This window comes from Vipera ursinii (assembly GCF_947247035.1).
Source record: "Vipera ursinii genome assembly, chromosome: 2".
NCBI classification, from domain to species: Eukaryota; Metazoa; Chordata; class Lepidosauria; order Squamata; family Viperidae; genus Vipera; species Vipera ursinii.
The window spans coordinates 122,256,387-122,275,882 of record NC_139513.1 but is presented as its reverse complement, the minus strand read 5'-3'; the positions used below and the strand labels follow the sequence as shown (position 1 = coordinate 122,275,882).

Below are 19,496 nucleotides of genomic sequence, written 5' to 3'. Positions count from 1 at the left end.
TCAAGTTGCACTGTAATTGAACTATACCTGACTGCTTCTCTAAATGCTATTTCTCTTATGCAGACCTTAAGCTTAGGCTCCATTCTGACAAGAGCCTTCTTTTCTCCATTTTCTCTTATTCAATACACCTGTGAAAAATGCCACTCATCTTTCCCACCACAGTTCAAGTTGGGTCCTCTGGAATGCTTTCTTGGCCAGTTCAAAACTGCAGCAGTTCCTGCTACAATGTCCTTAGGTCATCCTTAATCATGTCTGAGAAATGAATGACTGCAGCACTAATTAATTTTTACAATACAGAAATTATTATTAGCTCTCCTAGGTCCTGGAAGCTAATGGAAAGAGCACTGGCATGAAACTCATCAAGACTTGAGTATTACCTACCTTCGTTCAATGTCTAAAACAAAACTAACCTTGTTGAAACAAAAATACTGGAAAATATACCCAGCATCTTTGTTATTAAAGGGCTTCCCTCTTACACTGGCTGGTTTATAAACAGAAGAAGGACAGGAAGGATCACAAGTGATCAACCTTTTTTTTTCTTTATTTAAATGTATTGGCCACCAACCTGCAACGAGCAATGTACAAAGGCAGAGAAAATGTATTGGATCAAAAAAGCAAATGTAAATGCCTCTTAATCCAGCCTTCTCCAACTGGGTTCATTTGGCATATTTTGGCTTCAGCTATATGAATTGAAGCTCAACCACACAAGCGGGAAAGAAAGACTACTGCACTGTGTGTGAGAGCGCATGCATATGCACTCCCATAAACATATCCACACATATGGTTTTTTTTAAAAAAAAATAATAATGCAACCAACTCAGAAAATAAACTCAGTAAATTAAAAAAGATAATGCAACTATCAAACTCAGAAATATGTTTCTCGGGTAAATCTTCAGAATAAGAGGTTACTGGATCAAGAAGGCCATGAATCAAGGTTTGGTTGGCATGGTTACTTGTGGTATGACAAAGTTAAAGTAAATGTTGATTTTAATAACCATTTTACTAGGCGTGCCATTTTGAGAGTTTGGAATAAATATAAAATAAGGTTCTCTATGAAGGTGCCATTTTGGGTTTCCCCACAAGAAGCCTTTTTAAGAAAAGAGATGGTGATGAGACCAAATTGGCAGACCTATGGTAAAATAGTATCTCTTTAATTTGGGTGAGTATCTCTTTAATTTGGGTGAGTATCTCTTTAATTTGGGTGAGTCTACTTTCAAGTCCAAGGAACTTAGGACGCTGAGTTTGTCGATCAGAAAGTCGGCAGTTTGGTGGGTTGAATCCCGAGTGCCATGTAACAGAGTGAGCGCCTGTTACTCATCCCAGCTTCTGCCAACCTAGCAGTTCCAAAGCACGTAAAAATGCAAGTAGAAAAATAGTCCAAGGAGGAGCTAGAATCAGAATATTTGCCATTGAATTTCATATATGCAATTGAAAGAAACATTTAAGTTAGATAAAAAGCATCATGGGTTTAATTTTGTTAAAAACGAACTGGAAACCCTACTGTGCGGTAGTGATGAACATATTATTGCTGAAGTTTATATAATGTTATTGAATTTAAATCTGGAATGTGAACAAGTAAAACATTGTGTGATTCAGTGGTCAAGGAATTTGGGGTATAATATAATGTTCGAACAATGGGAAAATATGTGGAATAAAGGATTAAAATTTACATTAAATTATAATTTAAAAGAAAATTTTTACAAGATGATGTACCATTGGTATTTAATACCAGACAAGTTATCGAAAATGTATAAAGGTATTTCAAATGAATGTTGGAAATGTAAAGGTAAAGAAGGGACTTTTTGCCATTTAAGGTGGATGTGTGATAAAGCAAGACAATATTGGAATAGGATTCAAATATTAATACAGAAAATTCTTAAAGTGAATACAGAAAGAAAACCAGAGACTTTTCTCTTGGGGCTAATGGAAAAAAAATATGGAACTTTGATGTTATATATGTTGACAGCAGCAAGACTACTCTACGCTCAAAAATGGAGGACTACATTGATTCCCACAATTGAGGAATGGTTACAAAAGCTGATGGAGCTAGCAGAGATGGCTAAACTGACTGTACTGATTAAAGAAAAGAATAAGAACACTTTTATTGCCATGTGCAAACCGCTTCTAGACTTTGTGCTTGAGGTGGAAAAAATGAAATTTTGATTTTGGGTTTTACTAATTAGATAGACTTAATGTCAGTGCTTTTTTTCTAAAAAAAAAAGGTGCCAGAAGTCTCATCTTGGCGGGCGCAGGAGGTGAGGGTGGGTGGGGTGGGGCGGCACTGCTGCGGTCACGGGTGCGAGGGGTGTTGGCAGCAGGCTCCCCCCCCGGGGCCAGAGCCGGCACAGCTGGTGCTGTGGGAGCAGCAGGGCCCGCTCTACATGGCAGGGCTGCGCAGGGCAGGCAGTGGAGGCAGTGCGGGCCAGGCGATGAAAGGCGGCCACTTATGCACGCAGGGTGAGGCAACGGTGGCGCAGGTCCAGCACCAGGTAGGCCACCAGCCTAGCTGTCACAGGTGAGCACAAGGATGGAGTGCACATGGACTCCACAGAACCCACCTCCCACTCCTTGTCCTCTCTTACTTACCTAGTTGAGATGGTGTAGTTGGGCAGCAGGGAGGGATGCAAAGTTCCTGCCTACTTGCTTTCGCTGCAGACAACTAGCTGGTGCAACGTTTGCTAGCCAGGTCTTTTGGTGCGCTCAGCAGCAATTCCTATTGGCTTTCGAAAGCCAATAGGCTTTTGAAAGCCAATAGAGGGAGTAGCATAGCTTGTGCAAAAGATTTTTTTTGTGTGTGCAAAAAAAAGGTGCCGGAACGCCACTCTGAGTGTTCTATGAGAAAAAAAGCCCTGCTTTTATGTTTTAATCTTATGATTTTAAATATATATTGTTTTCTACTGTAAATTGCCCCAATATGTAGTTCCCACATTCAAAAAAGGGAAAAAATAGATCCAGGAAACTACAGACCTATCAGCCTGACCTCAATACCTGGCAAAATTCTGGAAAAGATAATCAAACAACAAATCAGCGAACACCTTGATGCAAACAAAGTTATCACTAAAAGCCAACATGGGTTTGTCAAAAACAGATCATGCCAGACAAATCTTATTGCATTCTTTGACCAAGTGACAAAATTAGTGGATCAGAGGAATGCTGTAGATATAATTTACTTGGACTTCAGTAAGGCATTTGATAAAGTAGATCACAACCTACTACCTGATAAGATAGAAAAATGTGGGTTAGACAGCATCACCACCAGATGGATTCGTAGCTGGCTGACAGGCCATACTCAGCGTGTGGTTGTCAATGGAACTGCATCTACATGGAAGGAAGTGTGTAGTGGGGTGCCCCAGGGCTCTGTTCTGGGCCCAGTGCTCTTCAACATCTTCATCAACGATTTGGATGAGGGGATAGATGGGGAACTCATCAAATTTGCAGACGACACCAAGCTGGCAGGAATAGCCAATACTCCAGAAGATAGGCTTAAGATACAGGAGGATCTAGACAGACTTGAACACTGGGCGCTATCTAACAAAATGAAATTCAGTTGTGAAAAAAGTAAGGTTCTACATTTAAGCAGGAAAAATCAAATGCACAGCTATAGTATAGGTGGTACCTTGCTCAATAGTACAGGTGAAACTCGAAAAATTAGAATATTGTGCAAAAGTTCATTTATTTCAGTAATGCAACTTAAAAGGGGAAACTAATATATGAGATAGACTCATTACATGCAAAGCAAGATAGTTCAAGCCGTGATTTGTCATAATTGTGATGATTATGGCGTACAGCTCATGAAAACCCCAAATCCACAATCTCAGAAAATTAGAATATTACATGCAATCAATAAAACAAGGAGTGTACATAGAACAATATCGGACCTCTGAAAAGTGTAAGTATGCATATGTACTCAATACTTGGTTTGGGCCCCTTTTGCAGCAATTACTGCCTCAATGCGGTGTGGCATGGAAGCTATCAGCCTGTGGCACTGCTGAGGTGTTATGGAAGACCAGGATGCTTCAATAGTGGCCTTCAGCTCTTTTGCATTGTTCGGTCTCATGTCTCTCATCTTTCTCTTGGCAATGCCCCATAGATTCTCTATGGGGCTCAGGTCAGGCGAGTTTGCTGCCCAATCAAGCACAGTAATCCCACGGTCATTGAACCAGGTTTTGGTGCTTTTGGCAGTATGGGCAGGTGCCAAGTCCTGCTGGAAAATGAAGTCAGCATCCCCATAAAGCTCGTTTGCTGAAGGAAGCATGAAGTGCTCCAAAATCTCCTGGTAGATGGCTGCGTTGACCCTGGACTTAATGAACATGGCTCCCCAAATCAACACAGACTGGAAACTTCACACTGGACTTCAATCATCTTGCAGTGTGTGCCTCTCTATTCTTCCTATAGACTCTGGGTCCTTGGTTTCTAAATGAGATGCAAAAGTTGCTCTCATCAGAAAAGAGGACTTTGGACCACTGAGCAACAGACCAGGTCTGTTTTTCTTTAGCCCAGGTAAGACGCTTCTGACGTTGTTTGTTGTTCAGGAGTGGCTTGGCAAGAGGAATACGACATTTGAAGCCCATGTCCAGGATCCATCTGTGTGTGGTGGCTCTTGATGCACTGCCTCCAGCCTCAGTCCATTCCTTGTGAAAGTCCCTAACACTTTTGAATGGCCTTTTCCTGACAATCCTCTCCAGGCTGCGGTCATCCCTGCTTCTTGTGCACCTTTTTCTTCCACACTTTTCCCTTCACACATAACTTTCTATTAATGTGCTTTGATACAGCACTTTGGGAACATCCAACTTCTTTTGCAATTATCTTTTGAGGCTTTCCCTCCTTATGGAGGGTGTCAATAATGGTTTTCTGCACAACTGTCAGGTCAGCAGTCTTCCCCATGATTGTGATTCCTACTGAACCAGACTGAGAGACCATTTAAAGGCTCAGGAACCCTTTGCAGGTGTTATGGCTTAATTAGCTGATTAGAGTGGGACACTTTGAGCCTAGAATATTGCACCTTTTCACAATATTCCAATTTTCTGAGATTGTGGATTTGGGGTTTTCATGAGCTGTAAGCCATAATCATCACAATTATGACAAATCATGGCTTGAACTATCTTGCTTTGCATGTAATGAGTCTATCTCATATATTAGTTTCCCCTTTTAAGTTGCATTACTGAAATAAATGAACTTTTGCATGATATTCTAATTTTTCGAGTTTCACCTGTAGTAACTGTGAGAGAGATCTTGGAGTCCTAGTGGACAATCACTTAAATATGAGCCAGCAGTGTGCTGCAGCTGCCAAAAAAAGCCAACACAATGCTAGGCTGCATTAACAGAGGGATAGAATCAAGATCACGTGAAGTACTAATACCACTTTACAATGCCTTGGTAAGGCCACACCTGGAATACTGCATCCAGTTTTGGTCACCACGATGTAAAAAAGATGTTGAGACTCTAGAAAGAGTACAGAGAAGAGCAACAAAAATGATTAGGGGACTGGAGGCTAAAACATATGAGGAACGGTTGCTGGAATTGGGTATGTGTAGTTTAATGAAGAGAAGGGTGAGGGATGAAATGATAGCAGTGTTCCAATATCTCAGGGGCTGCCACAAAGAAGAGGGAGTCAAACTATTCTCCAAAGCACCTGAAAGCAGGACAAGAAGCAACGGATGGAAACTAGTCAAGGAGAGAAGCAACCAAGAACTAAGGAGAAACTTCCTGACAGTTAGAAAAATTAACCAGTGGAACAACCTGCCTCCAGAAGTGGTGAATGCTCCAACACTGGAAGTTTTTAAGAAGAGACTGGACAGCCATTTGTCTGAAATGGTATAGGGTTTCCTGCCTGAGCAGAGGGTTGGACTAGATGACCTCCAAGGTCCCTTCCAACTTATTATTATTATTAAACCTCGCCATGTGGATTGCATACAAATATTATATAATTGGTAAATAAAGGTAGAACATATGTTAAATATACATCAAATGATAATATGCTTCCCTACAAAGTCAATTCTTGCTCAATGACAGACCAAGGAGTTAACTCGGAAAGGCAAGAGGAAAATCTAGAAGAGATCTGTGCAACTTGTAGAAGGGAAAGGCCCACACTGATAAATTAAAAATCTTTGTGGTCTGCAAAGGAATGCTGGTGGGCTAATCAATGATTTGGTGACTAGAGGAGCATCTACAGTGTTGGAGCTTGTGGTCATGGTAAGCCATGGAGGCACTAGGCAACATGACTTTCAGGGCAGTGGTGGTGATTTTATTACTTTTTTTTTAAAGTCTGTGCTCTGTCCAAGGGTGCTTGGTAGGCTGCATGTACAGGCCTGGTCTAGAATTTATTTTGGAGCATTCAACTATCAAGAACAGGCATGTCAAACTCATTTTGTTTGAGGCAACGTCTTATAAAAGAATTGCCATTAATTTGTTTTAATAAAATAATTTAAATCAATTTTTCACTTGATTTCAAATTAAATGAAATATATTGGTTGACAATGAGATTTTTTTTAGTACAATTGCCAAATGAAATAAACTGGTTTTAGGTATATGTTACTGGAAGGAAAAGCAATCCCTGCTGCGTTACTGATCCCAGAGAAGCATTTGTATGTATGCAGGTATCCTTAGGGTGCCATAGTTATGGATGAGAAATATTGGTTGCAAAGTTGGCATTTCTGGATGTAATACAGATATTTTGGACTTATTTTTGTTTCTTTGCATGTTTGATATTTTTAAAAAGGCATATGCTACTGACTACACTTATGCACATATGTAACATCTTTTGCTAGGATACATGATCACTGCTTGTCCAAAATTTTAATATACAGATAATATCACCAGAAATTATTTTAGCCTTTTTAATAAATGTTGTTATTGATGTTTAGCTCACCAGGGAAAACATCATATATTGTTATGTATATAATAGGTTAATTATTTAAAGACTGCAATTATTTAAGTGCAACATAACTAGATTCTAAATAATCTATTTTTCAAAACACACAACAATCCAAACAGTAAAAGTAAAGTCCAAATTAAGAATATTTCATTCTTAAGACTTTTTTAGATTCAAAATAGTTTTCAAGAGTGTACAAAAGATACTATTTTTTTTCTAGAATCAGCTAAATTAAACATATTACATTGAGAAAAATGTTTCTCATTTCTTTCCTGTTACCTTTGATTTCATTGCAGAGATGTTAACATAAGAAATAGATTATTTTGTTATCTAATTTTACCTTCCAAAAGACAGAAGCAGATGAAAAATGTGAGGTTCTTTCCTGTTGGCTTTCTTGAATTAGCTGTTTTAGATTCTAAAAGTTTAGTTCCTAAAGAAGTAATCCTGTAAATAATTTTAATGTCCTCCTCTAGTGCAGGCTCTTTTATGTCTCAAGGACTTCAACTCCCAGAATTCCTGAGCCAGCATGGCTCAGCTTGGAAACCTCTCCCTTTCCCCTCAGCATGGCTGGCTCAGGATTTCTGGGAGTTGAAGTCCATGAGTCATAAAAAAGAGCCAAGATTGCTAGCCAATAAGGGAACTGGTTTTTTTTTTCCTGCAAAAAAAAGGTGCCAGAACGCCGTTCTGAGCGTTCTATGAGAAAAAAAGCCCTGCTTGATGTTATCAAAATAGCTAGCTTATATTATTTTGTAAAAGTAAAAAGTTGAGGTTTGAAGTTGATACAGGTAGTCCACGAGTTACGAGTGTAATGGAGCCTGCCCATTCTACCCTTAAATCGAAAACTCATAGAGTGAATCTCGTTCCTTTAGTGAGATCACTCTCTTCCTTGTTAAAACACATGCGCCTTGTTAAGTGAACATGAGGTATCTCAGGGTAGGGAAGGCCATGGAGGGCCTAGTGATGGAACAGGCCCCCAAGACCTCCCCGACCAACTAAGATAACTCATGCTTCCCCCTCTCTTCCTGCCACGCGGGACTCACCTGGAAAAAGTCTGTCTCCTCTCTGCTGCGGTTCTTGGTGTGGCTCCAATCTGAGGCCAGGGGATGCGTCCACAACCCCCTGCAGCCTCATCCAGGCTCCGGATGCCTGGAAAAGCCCTCTGGAGCCCGAATCTATGGCCACAGAGCGATTTTGTGCCCCCACTCGCAGGCTGATCCGGGCTCTAGAGGCCTTTTCCAAACCTCCAGAGACGGATCGATGTCTGCAGAGTGATTTTGTGGGCCCTCCGGAGCACTAAAGGAAGTTGGAAGTCAATGCCTTTTTTTTCTTTTTTCTCTTCCCTACCTCACTTCTCTATTTCCTTTGCCCTTCCCCATCTTTTCCATTATTTATTTTTATATTTTCATTGTATCGTATACTATAAGCTAATAAAACTTTATTCGTAAAAAAAAGAAAAAATGTGTTTCTGACATTACCTATCTTAGAAAGAAGTGATGTTGTCTCTGAAACACTAACAAAATCACTTGGATACAGGAAAGCAGCAAACACACATGTATCATTCCAAATAAAATCAATATAGTCATCACCACTAAGGTATTTATTATCTATTATTACCTATTTTAATAAGCACTTCTTCACCACTGTCTCAAATATATCATGTATTCTATTTACACACACACACATACACACACACACACAATTAACTGTACATATAAATTGCTGCACTTTTTGAGTACTGTGAGATAAAAATAATCACACATATTTACTCATTCAGCAACATACTTCCATTTTTTCTTGATTCTGTGCTAGAATGCAGTGTATTGCCAATTCTCCTCTTCCTCATTGATATGTCCCAGATATTCTGTTCATAAACTTGGCTATTTTTATATTTTCTCTGTAGACTTCCTAGCCCTGACTCTTTGTTTACTTATTTTTTTCCCCAGTCTGAGATGTCAACCCTACCTATGTTATCTCTTCCTTTCAGGGGAGACAAATTGCAACAATTTCACTTCCAAAACCTCCAAGTCTCCAAGTCACCTATTTTACCAGGAAATGCTAAACATTTTCCTATGGCCACTTTCTTTGCCACTTATTACATTCAGGTTTCCTTCAGGATAGACAGAAGCCCTCCTCACTATCAACATGTGATGTATTTTGTTTCTCACTTTTTTTCCCTGGCATTCTTTTATGTTGGCCTTATCTTGAATTCTGGGAGTGATTAATTACCAATTCATGTCCAATCTGAAATTCATTAATTTGGTATTGTTTCTTTTTATTACTGCCTCCCTGAGGTCTTCTTGGTCAAGCAGGATAAAGGAAAAACAGAAGATTAGCACTCAGTGGACAGTAGAGATAATGAAATCCTTTACAATTATCCTTTGGCTATTAATAGGGCAGGGAATAATAAACTAGAAAGCTAACTCTCCATTCCCAAATCATGCACTGTCTATCCATATTGCTCTCTGATTCTCTGCCAAAATAGAGTGATATGCCACCTTCCTTTTTACCTTGGGAAGTTACTGTAGTTTATAGGTAGGAGAAGGGATGCATCATGTTTTTCTCTGTTTTTGTTGTTTGCTTTGAGGGTGTGCACACAGTTTAGCTAACCTTTATCCAGAATATTCTGATTGCTCAACATTTTTTCTTTCCTTCACTATTGCTTCTCTCTCTAGTTTCTTTATTTGGCCCCCTTGGTCTCATCTACTGATTCACTGTCATTTCATCCAAGTACCTTTGTGTTGACCAATTCTGTTCTTGAATGTGCAGAAGATCATCATGTCAGAGTACTGTGATTTTTTTTAACGGATTCTGTATTATTTTGCATTTCTGAGAATCATCAGTCAACATCAACTTTAATTCTGAAACATTTTCTCGAGAAAATATCCACCCATCCACCCTCTCCACATTAACATTAGCTATAACCTAATGTTAGCACTTCTGGGGATTCCCTGAAGGATACATTAAATCTTGGTTATCCTGAATATTTAGCTATTGTTTCCTCAACTACCAATCAGGGCCTACTTGTCTGGGGGGGAAGAAAAAATGGAAAAGGAGTAACAGCCCCCTCTTTGTGATCCCAGTCTGCAGTGGAAAAAGAGCAACTACCCGTTGAGGAGATTTTACCTCAGTACAGAAAGTAACTGTCCTCCAAACTTAGAGCTTTTTGCCACTGAATTGAAATGCTACCTAACTATTCTTCAGTGGGCAGAAAACTATGCCAACATTAATTCGTTGTCCTGGTGCTGATCCCAATCCCGCCTCTATTCACTGCAGTCACCTGATTTCCTTCCAGGGTACTGAGTGACAAGGGGGAAGCTTGGAAGCAAGGGGGAAACTACTATTTTATCTATAGCTGAGGACTATTTAAGTCTACCTTACTTATAGACTGGGAATGAGATGAAAACAACATTGTGGATACACAGCATAAAAAAAGAAGTTGCCAAGGTATATTTGTGCTGTAGGTAGGTGCAAGTTAGAACATGCCCAGCATTTATGTCTGAAGTAAAGGTGGTTTCTTCTGTCACTGTTTTTTTTCCATTTCAAGGGTATCTTTACTATATTCTTCCAGAAGAAATTAATTACTGAGCATCAAATTCATTATATTCACCCCAGCAGATTTAGCTACCAATACTTTGCTGCTATGAACTAAAGAGAGGTTTCAAGTGAGACAATAGTGCATTCTTTTAAAATCCTGGTTTTTTTTGGCTTGTCTGAGCAGCAATCTCATCTATAGAATAAAATGAGTTAAAGTTATTTCATCACCTACAGGAAGGAGGATCAATGAACAGAAAAGAGAAGCTACAAAGAAAATTAAGAGATGCTTTTTGCAAAAGGCCATGGAACAAATTAGCAGGATAATTCTTCTTAGGCTAGTTAATAAATACCACTTCTGCCTTATTCATCTGAATTCCAAGCCTCAGGCTAGGACTTCTTTTTGATATTTCCACAGACGTAACACTACTAGTTTTGCTTAGCTAGAATATGTGCAATCCATATTACAGATAAGCTTCAAAAGATCCCACATACCAAAGCACAAATTCTTATTTTGTTCCAATCCCCTCTGCCTCTGATAAGATTTAGTATTGTCTGTTTTGTTATATTTACATTATCTTCATTTATAATTTTTATTTGAGAATATTAGAACACTGTTAGGGGGATCTGTTATATATGCCATTACTATACCTGGTAATACAATCTAACCTTTATCTTTCTAAAGTGTATTGTATGAAAGCTTGATGAGCAATGAAGTCTAGTTATGGTCTCATCTGGTGAAGACCATGGTGAACAGAAGATTGTGATTTGGAATATAAAAGGAATATATGGTAAAGATCATGAATTACTGAATGAAATAAAATAGCTATCTGTTTTGTGTCTATGAAACCAAGAGAAAGGGGAAGGAGATAATAGTTTTGAATGCAATTAGTCTTATCTTTATGGCCTGGAGTACATGAATACGTGCAACAAAGCAAAAACGTAAGTTTAAATATGTATAAAAGGCCTAATATCTAAGTTTGAAATGTGTATCATCTGGAATGTAATGAATACCTATGAAAATAAAAATCCCTAGACCGGAAACAAGTGCATGATACACTCTGGTTATGGGGATGATTAAAAAAACAAGAATGAATATGGGGAAAAATGCAATATTTTGAATGAATCTGAGGAAAAAGACATTTTGTTATGTGACATAAATGGATGAATGAGAATGAGATGAAAAGTATACCAAAAATGATTGTCCATTCACAAGTGCAACTAAAAAATAAGAATGATCACTGTTAGAAATCTACTCAAAAAAGCTGTTTTCATTTCATGGGTTAAGCTTAACACTACCCAAAAGATAAGAGTCTAAAAAGGATGATTGCTTTGATTGTTTATGATGAAAAATGGAGAGAAACAAGTGAAAGATACAAGGATAATTGGGGTAGTCATTTTTAGTGGTGTCAAAAATGGATCAAAAGAATAATTTGTCATGGAATAAAAAGGCAGAAATAATCTAAAGTGGATGTAAAATGATTCCAAGAAAAGAAAGTACAAGCCGTTTATGAAAAGTAGTCTCATAGCAAAATGAATGAAAAGTAAGACATGAGGAAAGATAATGTTGAATCTGCTTGGAAGTAGTTAAAATGCATCGAATTATGCAAATAATAAATGTGAAAAAGATACTTGGTAGAATGATTGAAAAAAGTGTATGAGAAAAATGCAAATTAAAGTGTGATTGTTACAAAAAAAGAGATTTATTTAATATTGTATCTGAAGGAAAGGATAGGTGAAAGAATGTAATCAAACAGAAAAAGGAACAATAAAAAGAGTCAGAGAAAATGCAGAGCAATGTTGATTAAAAAAAATATTTGATCCTATGAAAGTGGGTGAAGAGGACTTCCAACAAAGTAAACAGAATTAGAAAGTATAAATTATGAAAACCACTAAGGCTGAATATAAAGACAATGGAGAAACATTAAACTATGGGAGACTGTGTATTTGTAGAATGATTGTACATTAATTCCCCCGTCATCTGGCGAATTATTTCATGCAGGTGCTTATAGGAAGGTATCTGATAGAAGTCTGATTGAAAGAGTGTTTAAAAAATGCCAAAAAGTGCAATGTTTCTACATGGGTTTATGCCAAACAGAGCATGTGCAAATTAGATTTTTGTTTTTCAGCAGATCACTGAGACTTATAAATGTAAGAAAGCTCATTCCATGTTTGTTGATATAAAAAAAACATATCGCATAGTAAACAGGTTTGAATTACGGAAAGTTTTTTGTGAAAGGCAAAAATTATGCTAAAGTGAAGCATGCAGAGGGATTACTAAATGATTCAAAATAAGCAATGAATAAAAACCATATGCCACCTTGATTAATTAATATATCTATAAACTTGTAGTGATGTACATTTTTATACAGGGATTGTATGTTATGTTGCTGTGTGGATGGCTAAGAACCCAGACAATTTGCAACAAGATATATCTATAAAAAACCAAAGTAGTTGAGTTTCACAGAGAAAGTGAGGTGAATGACTGCAAATTTCACATAAATGGAAAAATATTCCTTATCAGAATGTTTACTAAAGGTAGAAAATCTTATTTTGGGCAAAACTAGTAAAAGGTAGTGGTTAGTCTGCAGTGAGGAATATATATTTTGACAAGCAAAAACACCTGTGTTTGAGGGTGTTTCTGCCTACTTTGTTATTTAGAATTGAGAGTGGAGTAAGTCACATAAAAATAGAAACAGATTAGATAAGAAATATATATGGTAATATAGGAAGAGATTAGGAAAGAATGAAAAGTAAATAGACCAAATTGAAAAGTGATTGGCCGTTATGAAAATATATTGATAGTAGTTTAATCCTCCAGAGAATGAAAGAAATTGCAAGAAACCTAGGAAGGAAGAATCCATGGACTGAAAGAAAGTGGGAAAAGCAAAAAATCATAGAGTGGAAGAGATCCTGAAAACCATGTTTAAAATTTAAAGAACAAAATTGGTATGTACACATTGGTATAAGGAAAGGTATGGATACAGTGAATTTAGCCCAAACCAGGAAAAAAATATCTAAATGTAGCTATTCTTACATGCAGATATGGAGTCAGAAGAAGCAACTTGCAAAGCAGCAATGAGTCTAAGGAAAGATTTGGCTGTTTTTACAGTTCAAGTACCTTTTTCAAAGAATTTGAACAGCCACAGCTTATTGTGAACATATTCCGTGCAATCTTGCTTTGAATGTTGCACCAATTAACTGGGCAGTTCAATAGAGATTCCAATGACAATGCTCACCAACATATGAAATTCCCTATCGCTAAAGGAAGGGACTGATCCTAACTTTTTCGCATCTTTTGGTAAGCCCGTGGCCAGAGATTTCTTGTTAGCAAATCTGCTGCTCATCCTCTGAATTACCAGCAGGTGGTGGCAACTTGTCACAAATGTGTGCATGAAGCTGACTGATGGCATTGGGAAGCCTTTAAAAGCTGCAGGCATTCACAATTCATTCTCTCAAGGGACAGAACATCCCTTCTCCTCACTTTAAAAAAGGTAAAGGTAAAGGTTCCCCCGCACATATGTGCTAGTCATTTCCGACTCTAGGGGCCGGTGCTCATCTCCATTTCAAAGCCGAAGAGCCAGCGCTTGTCCGAGGACATCTCTGTGGTCATGTGGCCGGCATGACTAGACACCAAAGGCGCACGGAACGCTGTTACCTTCCCGCCGTAGTGGTCCCTATTTTTCTACTTGCATTTTTACATGCTTTCGAACTGCTAGGTTGGCAGAAGCTAGGACGAGTAACAGGCGCTCACTCTGCTACACGGCACTCAGGATTCGACCCACCAAACTGCCGACTATATATATATATATATATATATATTCCCACTGAACTTATCTCCCTGCCAGGCAAAGCTTTCCTTCCAAAGCTCTTTGTTGCAGTTAAGAGGAAATTGAATTAAACTGTGAGAATAGAATTTAATTTCCAGGCTGTTTGATTTGATCACGCTCCCTGCTCCCTGGTTCATCTGGGGGTTTCTCCCAGAACGTATAAAGGTTGCACAGAACAACAAGCTGATACAGCTCTTGAGGAAAGGATAGGTTATTAACACTGACAGAGGCAGACTTGGCTTCTCGCCGCTAATATGGTGTTTTCAACACATGAAAAATGGGTCACTGGCTTTAAGTCCTTCTCAAAGAACATATGAGAAAGCATGAGAAGAGATGAAGCAAAAAGAAACATAGGCAACGAAAAGCACAGTAAAGACAAGTCTCCAGGAGCAAGTTCAGAAGATGAAGGTGAAGGTTTGTTCTCCGAGCTTGTGGGCTGGTTTCCGAACCTTTCATTACCAGGCTAGGTAACATCTACAATGGTGTTCCCCTAATTCCCCTAAACGTCACTAAAGATGTTACCTAGCCTGGTAATGAAATGTTTGGAAACCAACCCACAAGCTCAGAGAATGAACCTTTACCCTCATCCTATACCCAAGCTACACATATTTGCCACTATTGCAAATTCAGAAGAGGTCAGATAGTCACTTCTTCTTCCAACAGATGCTTGTGGAGCAAACATTCACTGAAAGATCATCTACTGTAGCAAATCTCTGTGGTGGTACCGGGACAGTTCTTGAGGAATTCTTACATGTCTTACTCTCTGCACACATGCTCTTTCTTTCTCCCCTTTCTCCAACCTCCTATTTTTCATACACATACATACTCACACATTGCTCTTCATATATAAATATGTGTGGGTGTGTGCTTATTCCACTTCATCTTCTCAACAACTTTTGAGGTAGGATAGCTTGAGAAGTTGATACGATGTGGCCACAGAGCAGCTCAAGCCAAGTCCTTCAAAAAGAATTTATTTAACCTGTTTATAATACTCTAAATGTGGGAACAAAGAGACAATTGCTTTGACCAACTGTCTAGCACAAGGGTCTTCAAACTTGGCCCTTTGATGACTTGTGGACTTCAACTCCCAGAATTCCTCAGCCAGGCACACTGGCTGAGGAATTCTGGGAGTTGAAATCCACAAGTCATCAAAGGGCCAAGTTTGAAGACCCCTGGTCTAGCAAGTACTGCCACTTTATAAGACTTCTTCCTTTATTATTGCTCATCGCATTCTGAAAATACAATGAAGCAATTGTCCAGAAAGTAGTCAGAATATCTGTCCATATAAGGGTATCAGAGTATGTACAAATGGAAATTGGAAATTAGAGATCCTGATGCAAGTGATTGAATGTGTTTGCACTATACTATTCTTGCCTTCCTCACTGGTGCTCTCAAAATAAAAAGGGCACCACCTTTGAGAAATGTGCATTAAGAGACGGATTAATACATTACAGATAACTTTACAAATTTCTACAGCTTGCTTCAAGACTCCTAGCCTCTCAGTGATATTCTTATGCCAGATGCAGACAGTTACTGCTATCCTCACTTTCAGTGGGATATATATTTTATTCAATGGGATATATTCTCCAAAAAGCTAGGTGTCAATGAGGAGACTGGACGCATCATAGCAAATGTAACAATTGCCAGAAGACTTAAGGGAGCACTGTTATTAAAAGCTGCTTTCAGACTGGTCCTTCATTTCCAGCAGAATAGTTACCTCTCCCAAGCCAAAAAATCTGCAACCTTTTCCCCCACATTCCCCAAATTCTCTGGCATGTATCGTATTCACTTTTACCTTGAAATCTTCTTAACTAATTCTTTTAAATAAGATAAACAGCAACATGTGCTCATTTGGATCTGACAAGCCAGGTCCCACCCTTGCTGTTGATTTGAACTCAAATAAAGCTCCTTCGGCATAGGCCAATTAAAAGATATGCATGCTTTGTTCATACCCACCCCAAACTGATTTTTTTCCAACTATATCCCTATGTTAAATATTTTGGGTTGATGGAGTACAAATATTTTCAGGCTAAATTTACATACAAAACACTGCTAAATTTAAGTAACAAAAAGACAGGTATGACAAACTAGCACATGAACTTAGGTAAAATCAAAGAGTATATAGGATGACGGGCTTAAACATTTAATACAATTAAATCTATTTAAATTGCAACATTAATTTGACCTCTCGCCATAAAAACTAAATAAACTGCACAATCAACATTTTCCTTGCTGTTACCCAACCAATTCATTGTTTTTTTTTAATTCCATTTATATCCCGCCCTTCTCCGAAGACTCAGGGCGGCTTACAAGCTTAGCAGTAGCCTTCATTCTATGTATATGTCTGCTTATTAGGGCTTTCACACACACCCCAAGCGGCATTATTACAAAGTCAGCTTAATTGCCCCCAACAATCTGGGTCCTCATTTTACCTACCTCGGAAGGATGGAAGGCTGAGTCAACCTTGAGCCTGGTGGGATGCGAACCTGCACTAATTGCAGGCAGCTGGTTGTTAAGAAAACTGTACATTTCCACATAGAATTTCTGTCAATTATATAAACAGAGTTACATGGGCAGTCCAAAGATGAGAGCTGGGCCAGGTATATCATATTAATAATATTTTCTCATGAAGAAAACATAATGAAAACCCCATGTTAAGACTCGAAGTGCCTCAAAAGCTGGCACAGATAAAGCAACTTATGCATTGCCATTTCTAGATACCCAGGCTCCACCAACTTGGATTCTGCAGCCTTAATGTAACAGAAACAGGAATAGGTGACAGGCTAAAAGGAGGTTATGGGACCTGAAATACATCCCACAAAGTGTGAAAATTTTCAAGGCGGAAGGGGGAGGGCCAAAGAGCCATTTTTGAAGGATTTGGTTCTTGAAGAACACCCTCTGATGGCCTTGAATTTATCAAAGTAATTTACTCCCCAACCGGAAAAAATCTGATCTCATGTTCCATAGGAAAACATCAAAGCCAGACTACACAAAAAGGGAATAACAGAAAAGCCAATTTCTAGCTTATTGGCTCTTACCCTGTTAGGTGTGTAAGTAGAATAGTAACAGTGCAGTAACTCTCTGGTATCTTCTCCTTTTAGATCACCACAAATAACAACCTGTTCAAAGTATAAAGTAATACATTTTTTTCAGTCTTTTCTAAAGAGTAAGTGACTCAGTAAGAAAACTCTCCAGTAAAGACTTACTGATAAAATACAACAGACTTGGGCTTAGAAGGAGAAATATTCGGTCTCCCTGGATGCACTCAAGAGGACATTCTCAATGTGTAACATAAGAATGCTAGACTGAATTCACTGACATTTTCACCTGATGGAACCAAATTCATGAGTTTCTTTTATTGGGAGCAGTCATATTAGGTAATAGCTTTTTTCCTCCTGATCTTTTCTTTTTAGGCTCCCTCCAAAACTTAGAAATTAGAAATATTCTAATTTTTTTTAAGCTCTGCTTATGGCTTATGCGATTTCTGCTCCAGCTTAACCCACATTATAAACTAAGGCTATTCAAAATGTACCACAAATCCTGGAATTTAAAGTTTAGAAGAGAAACAGGAGGTGAGCTTTGCCAAAAAAAAATGACCTTGGCTTTAGACTGGCAATGATAAAACAGAACATCAAACAAATTGTCACAATTCGTAACCATAAAGAAAGGGAGGAAAAAAAACAAGTAAAAAATGATACCAACAACCAAATAGTAACTGGGAAGAAACTAAGCTGTAATTGTAAAGTATTTGCTGAAGTTCTTCTAACACAGTGCAAAAAAAGTTGAAACCATGTGCAGATTAGCCTTGTTTCACACTGGACCAGTTAATGAAGGCTGAACTTTAATACAATGATTCTACTTGTGAAAATCTCAAATCTTCCCTCTAATCCCCAATTTACGGCCATTCATTTAACAATGATTCGATGCTATGACAGCCTCAGGAAAAGTAACTTACACCCTATCCTTGAACTTATGATCATCACACTATCCCTGCAGCCACGTGATTGGATGCTTGTGGGCCAGCTTGCATTTACAGTATGATGCTGGCAGCATCTTGAGCTCACATGGTTGTGATTTGTGACATTCCCAGCTAGCTTCCAACAAGGAAAACCAATTGGGAAAGATTCACTTAACAACTGTGTGAATCATTCAACAATCATGGGATTCACTTAATGACCATAGTAAAAATGGTATTAAAAATCAGGTTTGGTTACACGATGACTTGCTTAACAACCATATCCCTTCGCAACCAAAATCCTGGTCCCACTTGTGATTATAAGTTGAGGACTATTTGTGTTTTGATATCCCAAAAACTTCTTACACGATGCTATTACTTCCCTCTCTCTAAATTAGCCTTCTGCTTTTTTGTGCCATTCAGATTTGTTTTACCACAGCTTTTATCTCTCAACTCCGAGGAAACTATTAGGTTGGGGAACATTGCTCTAAATGCTGCATATTAAATCTTATCCTGCCCAGTACAGTACCTGTTTGAGTGTCAGATAAAATGCAGCAGTGGCTCGCGCCATCTCAGGTAGGGCAACAGGAATCTTCACCAGTCTCTCTGAGAAGACAGTTAGGATCTGCCCAGCTTTCTTTACCCATTCTTCATGGTCAGTATAGCTCGCTGCCCGGAGCAGATTAAAAACTGCAACAGAGTTGGGGCTGGGTTCTGCACCATCTTGATCTATAACAAAGGTCAGTGAATCAACTATTTTTTGAACACAAAACATTTTAAACATCTTTTTAATTAAAGACGTTTTTGGTAATGCTCTGGCAACATCTATACTGTAAAGCAGAAATGGGGGTGGGGTGGGTGCATAGGTTAAGCAATTAACATTGTGCCATCACAATACAGGCACCGTTCCTTTCTGTACGGACACTGTGACTTGCATACAAATACAAGAGGAGTGCAGCTTGCATTCCATTTTCATGACACTCGTTTTCTTAGTTTTCTTACGTTTGTCAGCGTCTTTTTCAACTGTCAGGTTCTTCAGTGTTTCAGCCTTAAGAGGTACAATTTATTTTAATCCCATTAAACTAAGTGGGGCCAAATCCCAATAAAATAGGAATAGCTGAGAGCTGTTATATAATTGTCAAGGATTTGCTTCTAGGTCTTAACATTCACACTGTATGCTCCCCCCCTGTCTGACTGCAGTCGGCCAACTGCTCTCAGGGGGACTACCCAATTCCTACCTAACACCAGGCTATCTAGGACAATAGCCAAAGAGCACTTAAGTCACACTATAGTCTACATATACGCTGAC

General features: G+C 38.6%; 1 protein-coding gene across 2 annotated transcripts in view; it reads right to left on the bottom strand.

The window, feature by feature from the left end:
* The window catches only part of SPATA20 (spermatogenesis associated 20), a 59,295-nt gene that overhangs the window by 4,106 nt on the left and 35,693 nt on the right, over positions 1-19,496 (bottom strand). For both annotated transcript variants that reach the window (XM_083352720.1, XM_083352721.1), the window contains exons 14-15: positions 18,717-18,916; positions 17,271-17,351 (exon numbers count right to left, since the gene is read on the bottom strand). In XM_083352720.1, coding sequence (XP_083208846.1) covers positions 17,271-17,351; positions 18,717-18,916 — 281 coding nt within the window. The remainder of the gene's footprint in view (positions 1-17,270; positions 17,352-18,716; positions 18,917-19,496) is intronic.